This window comes from Quercus lobata, chromosome 11, assembly GCF_001633185.2.
Source record: "Quercus lobata isolate SW786 chromosome 11, ValleyOak3.0 Primary Assembly, whole genome shotgun sequence".
Lineage (NCBI taxonomy): Eukaryota > Viridiplantae > Streptophyta > Magnoliopsida > Fagales > Fagaceae > Quercus > Quercus lobata.
This window is the reverse complement of record NC_044914.1, coordinates 29364274-29370738: the sequence shown is the minus strand read 5'-3', so window position 1 is coordinate 29370738 and position 6465 is coordinate 29364274. Positions and strand designations below refer to the sequence as shown.

The 6465-nt window shown below is 38.4% G+C and overlaps 1 protein-coding gene across 1 annotated transcript; it reads right to left on the bottom strand.

The window, feature by feature from the left end:
• Window positions 1–912, bottom strand: LOC115968959 (thymocyte nuclear protein 1). Its single transcript, XM_031088502.1, has one exon. It carries the CDS (start codon window positions 779–781, stop codon window positions 317–319), a length of 465 nt encoding a protein of 154 aa, XP_030944362.1. The 5' UTR covers window positions 782–912; the 3' UTR covers window positions 1–316.
• Between the last annotated feature and the right edge of the window lie 5553 nt (window positions 913–6465).

Genomic DNA, 6465 nt, shown 5'->3' with positions numbered 1-6465 from the left:
GACTCAGAACAACAACAAATTGTTGTTGGAGCAGTTGACTAGTGCCATCATAGATAAACAATACGAAAATGTAGCAATAACATTACACAGAAATTCAAGCTAAAGCTCCTTTCATCACATCTACTTACTGGACATTAGTCAATTTACATTACCCCCAATTTCATTTTCCCTTTCCACTAACAAAATATAGACTGCAAAAGGAGCACCAAACAAAACAAGCTATACATACATATACTATTACACTTCCCATCACTTTTGTTACAAAAAAGAAGAAAGTCAGCACATTGTGCAATATCACAAACACCTAGTACTGGGTCTAATCTTCACCTCCATCATCATCTTGAACTTGATCATCTTGACCATCCCCTTCAAACCCACCTCCCAAACCACAAACCCTTTCCCACACATCCTCCGAAACAGGCACAACCGACAGCCTCGGCTGCCGAAACAGAGCAAAACCCTTCAACCCAACATCCCCTTTCATCTCCTTCAAGTCCACAGGCCTCCTCATCTCCCCCACTGCCTTCACATCCACAGCCCCACCACCATCTTCATACCACTCCTTGACAACAGTCACCACGCCGACAACACGGCGGGACTTGGAGCCAGAGTGGTAGAAGAAGCAGAGGTCACTGAGCTTCATGGACTTGAGGTACTTCTGGGCTTGCTTGTTCTTGACACCATCCCAGTTGCTCAAGCCTCCATTGGCAGCTTGGTCCTCCCATGACCACTCTCCTGGCTCTGTCTTCAAAAGCCAGAACTGCTTGTCTTCTTTGCCCATTGTTGAAAGCTTTCTGTGTGGGTTTGTTATTGTTTGTTGAGGTTTCTTCAGAGGTCTTTGTTTGAGCAGTGGAAGAGTATTATAGCGGGAGATTGTGGAGTTTGGCGCCAAGGGATTTGCTACAATAATGGTAAGGCCCATTGTTTTAGAAGTTAGAATTGGGTCTTATATTTGGGTACTAACCACCAAGTAAGTACTAGCAATATGGATTAGGATCTGGCAATGCCAACTCATATTAAACTGGGCCAAACTTTTTGGGTGAGAATATCACTGAGTTTGGGCCTATAATGTAAAATATTGGTATGATTATAAAAATAAAAAATAAATAAATAAATAAAGACTTGGTATTAAGGGAGAAAACTTAAGTACAATACCTTAAGTGCTGTTCTTTAAGTTTCTCTCTTAAAATTTAGTCACGTGACTACTTAATTAAAAAATATATTTCCATCTTATAAAAAAAAAAAAAAAATCTGTATGGCAGAATCTTAAAAGGGAAATTTAAAGAATAACACCTAAATATTGTACCTAACTCTTGCTCAATCTGTGAGAGGTGAGTTTAAGATTATTATCATTTTTTTAATGTATAACTTTTTAAAACTTCATTTCTTTTAAATACAATTTTTTTTATGCCAATTTTCAAACTAAAGCTAATGCAAATCTGGGGACAAAAATTGCAATTGGCGTTTTGCTTAATTTATGAAAGAAAAAGTTTCTTTCCAAATTAGTTTAGAAAGAGAACCTTAAGGTATGTTTGGTTTGGATTATTTTAGGGAGGATGGAAAAAAAAAGTGAAATATATGAGAGAAAATAGGTGAGAGTGGTGTTTGATTGGGAGGGGAAGGGGAAGAGAAAATTGATGGGGCCAGCTGTTTTCCCTTTGGGCCCATCAAAACTCTATAAGTAAATTTATATAAAATACTCATTTTATCCTCTCACTTTTCTTTCTAACCAAATAAAAGAATTTTCTATTCTCTACTTTTTCATCCCTTCAACCAAACACACTCAAAGGAAAACTAAATATTTTCTATTCTTCACAATTTTCTACCCTTCTACTTTTTTATTTCCCCAACCAAATAGACCCTCAGTCACATCCTATATCTTTTTATTTGATATGAATTTTGAAATCTAATTTTTGGATTGTATGTTTTTATTATATTCGCCATTCTTGCAAAATTAAAAGAAAATCAAATATCAATAGCTATGTTATCAATCAAATGTTTAAATTACAAGTTTTTAAAGTTTAAAATTATGCATAAAAAATAATTTTATTGATCAAATAGTAAGAAACATTTAATTTGAATGAATTTAATGTTCATGTTAAGAACATAAAAAATATGCAACCCAACTATTAAAATTTCAAAATTCACATTTAATAAAAAGATATAGCAAGAGTTTTTGAAGGGAAACCTTGTCCATTTATGAATTTTTTGCGGGTCCCACTTTGTGAGTCTTGGATAAAGCAGCTTATTTTTATTTATTTATTTATTTTGCTTTGGTTAACTTATTCCTTAAACACCCATAGTGACTATTTGTGGGTCCCACCTAATGTTTTTGCTCAAAAGTTAACCACAATTAGCTTCTTGAAAGTACCACTCTACTTTTCCTACAGTAGTTTTAGCAAAATAGCAATTACCTTATTTTGTTTCTCTTTTAACTTTTTTCTACGGTACTTTCAGCAAACAATCTATATATAATATATCTATTACCTATTTATATATATAAATAGATCTAAAAACTAAAGCGTAGTATTTATTATTACTACACTCCAGTTGAGCCACATTATTGCCATGTCACAAAGTTTTTATTTATTTTTATTTTATTTTTGGTTTCCACTTCACACATTCCCTTTAATCAATCTCATTTTCTCTCTCTCAATTCGTCATCTTCCCATCAAACAAATGGCTAATGTTTATACTATTAATGACTTTCCTATTGAATCAAAATTGCCTTAAATTCAGCAATCAATCTCTCTCTCTCTCTCTCTCTCTCTCTCTCTCTCTCTCTCTCTCTCTCTTCTCTCTCTCTCTCTCTCTCTCTCTCTCTCTCTCTCTCAAACAAACAACTTTTCTCCCCATCAAAACATCCAATTGCCTTCCTTTGGCTAATGTTTATACAGTAAAGCTTTCTAAAGATACTGTTGTGAATTAAGAATAAGAAACAAATATTTCACACCAGCCTACCCACAAAGCAATGGACAGGCTAAGGCCACTAACAAGGTCATATTGAATGGATTAAAGAAGAGGTTAGACGAGACAAAGGGCAAGTTGGTGGATGAGCTACCCCACACTCTATGGGCATATCGCACCACACCGAGGAGATCGACCAATGAAGCCCCTTTTTCTGTGATATATAGTTCGAAGGCGGTTATCTCCCTAGAAACAAGATTCCCAACGATGAGAACCGACTAGTTCAATGATAACGGGAACAAGCAACTCCTTTTTGCTAGTCTGGACTTAATTGAAGAAATGAGGGAAATTGTCAACATCAAGTTAGCTCATTATCAGCAGAAGCTCAGACAAGGGCATGATAAAGGCATCAAGGCATTTGTACCTAGGGACGTAGTCCTAATGAAGGTTGTAGAAAATATGAAGAATCCAGCATGGGGGAAGCTAGGCCCCAACTGGGAAGGGTCTTATCAAGTCACATCAATGGCAGGAATTGGAGCTTATCGCCTGGAAGACTTGGACGAAAACCCACTTCCTCGGCCATGGAATGTAAATAACCTACATAAATATTATTATTAATAAAAAGACTTAATTTTATTCATGCTTTGTATTTGGTTTTAGTTTACGTAGTCTTGGTGTGTTATTACTAATACTAAGCCCGTCAAGATCTAAAGCCAAATCTAGAACAGCAAGGGCCAGCCCCGACACTAAACTTTAAAAAACAATCTAAGGGTTAAACAAAACCTTGATTAGGTTAGACTCCTCAGGTCAGTTGCCTTAGGTAAATTAACTCTAAAAAATAATCTACGGTTTAAATAGAACTTAGGCCAAGTTAGACTCCTCGAGTCACCTGCCTTGGGTAAATTAACTCTAAAAAATAATCCAAAGGTTAAATAGAATCTTAGTAAGGTTCGACTCCTCAGGTTACTTGCCTTGGGTAAATTAACTCTAAAAAAATAATCCACGGGTTAAACAGAACCTTGGCTAGGTTAGACTCCTTGGGTCACCTACCCTAGGTAAATTAACTCTAAAAAATAATCTATGGGTTAAACAGAACCTCGGTTAGGTTAGACTCCTCAGTTCACATGCCTTGGTTATATCAACTCTAAAAATAATTTAAAGGGTAAATGGAACGTCGGTTTTTTGATCCCTCAGGACATCTACTTTACTTAAAGTTAGTTCTTCAAATGCGTAGGACCTTTAAGATGTTCATGATGGCTTTGATTGCCTATTCTTTGGCAACTCTTCTTTTCAAAAAAAAAGGGGGAAGAAGAATAGAGAAAGAGAAATGCAATGCATTATGTACACGTTATTTAAAAAAAAAAAAAAGGCAATTTTCATTAATTATAAGATGAAGAGCTACCACTAAAAGGGTTACATAAGAAAGACAAGGAATAGGGATACAAGTCCCATTACAAAGGAATTTTGTCTAAATCTATATTTCTAACCCTTATTTCTTGATCTCCTTGTCAACCTCTTTCTCACCCTTATCCTTTTTTTGCCCACCTCTAGCTGGAGGCTAAGGAGCCGGAGCAAAAGAGCTAGTTTTCAGAGCAGACGAGCTAGCAGCCTTGGTCCTAAGAGCTGAGGAAAGATAATCCTCTCTGGATTCGCCAGCTCCAATGAAGGGCTCACCCTAGCCACATTTAAAGCCTCGGCTTAGACCTGCTGACAGAATTCTCGACAGACTTCTTTAAGCTGAGCTTAAAATTTTGCCTCGGTTTTTATCTTCCAAAGCTCGTGGGCTACCTGCTCGATCTTTTCAATTTCTTCAAGGCTTCAATATTTTCCTTAGCAATGGCCTGTTGCTCCTTTGCCTTTTCAGAGATGATAGCGTTGTTTCTAGGTCTACTTCTCGAACCCAGCCACAGCAGCCTCAACGCTCTTCTTGGCCTTCTCTCTCTCAGCTAGACGAGTGAAGGTCTCCTTGGCTTTCTTCTTAGCCTAAGCTTAGGCCTTAGTGGCTGCAAATTTCTTTGACTCCTCTTCTTTAAGCTGAGCCATAGCATGGTCCACCCATTCCTCAGCGACATAGGATGCTTGAACAACCTAAAAAAAATTGAAAGGGTTAATCTAGTACTTATTGTGAAGAAAAGAATATATGTAAAAAAAAAGGGTTAGTTGGAGTTAGAATTTTTACCAATGCTAAGTCCATTTTCAAGGACAAGAATACCTCATGCCTCTTAAAGTTCCTCAGCTTAGACATGTCCCTAGCTAAGAGAAGTGTCTGCTCCACCGAATTGGCCACATATCTAGCCCTCCCTTTGGCAAAGTCCCTTACAAATGCATCCGAGGGAAGGGAGGCGCCATTTAGCACTAGATTCCAGTCAGGAACCCTTGGCCAGCATTCGGTGGTAACCTCAAAGCTTGTACCTTTGAGGGCACTCTACTATTGGTGGAGCCGAGTGATTTTGGCCCCTTTGGCATGCTTAGGGGGAGGCTAATCTGGGATCCCCCCTTCCTCCATAGGATCCTTGCCTTGCTTCTTGTCCCTTTTTCTCTTTTTCTTGGCGGGTTCAAGGGAGGAAGATCGAAGAGAGACGAGAGTTGGAGGCCTTGGTGGAACAAGAGGCTCAGAGGGAGCCATCCCCACATGAGACTCTAGAAGTGCAAGGAGGTTAGAAGATCTTTTCTAGACCACCATCCCTTCTAGCACGTCCACAGCCTCCTAGTTGATCCTAGCTTGTACAGTTGGGCGAGCCCTCGAGCTAGTTCCTGGGCTTATGATTAGGTCCGACTAGTCATAACACGAAGTTGCCGATCAGTGTGCAAGAATATCTCGGACTTAAGGATCCTATTGAGGTCGGGGGTGTTCACTAAGTTGAAGTTCTTTGCAATGAACTCCTTTTTTTTTTCTTTTTTTTTTAAAGGAGAAAGTACGTCAGAAAAACAGGGCATACAAGAAGAAGCAACTAAGTAATAAATCGTAAATAAAAAAATGATGTCAAAATCCTAGGCCCTTTATTACCCCACTTGTTGTTCCATCTCTGATAGGGCAATGGTATCCATCGTGTCAGTCCCCTGAGACGATCAAGAAGTCCTCGTCCAAGCCCTTGTTTATCTCAAGAAGACAGGAGATCAACCTAACCGTGGGAACCCTAGTCCTAAGGTAAAACCCCATATCCTTGATATCCTGACAGCTATACACCCAGTTGATATCATGATGGGTTAAGGCCACCCTCATCTTCTCGTTCAGCCAAGCTACACTGCTTATTACTCTAAAAAAGTTTGAGGAATACTAGGTGGGGAAAATCCTAAAAAAATTAAGGAAGTCCCTCATAACCCCATCCATAGGGATCCTCATCCCCCATCTATAAAGGCTATCATGGGGATAACTACTGAATGTGTACCACTCCCCTAGTTCACAATTTTCTATAGTTACTCCTGCAGGGATGTTATACCTAGCCTTGAAAGCCTCTCTCCCCTCAAGCGTGTCTACTAAGCTAGCAAATCTACCCATCTTAAAAAATAAATAAATAAATAAATAATGCTCTATATTAAGCAAAGACTCGAAGCATT

Bases quoted from the DNA above. Each gene is read 5' to 3' on its own strand.
- LOC115968959 (XM_031088502.1), bottom strand. From the start codon at position 781: ATGGGCAAAGAAGACAAGCAGTTCTGGCTTTTGAAGACAGAGCCAGGA.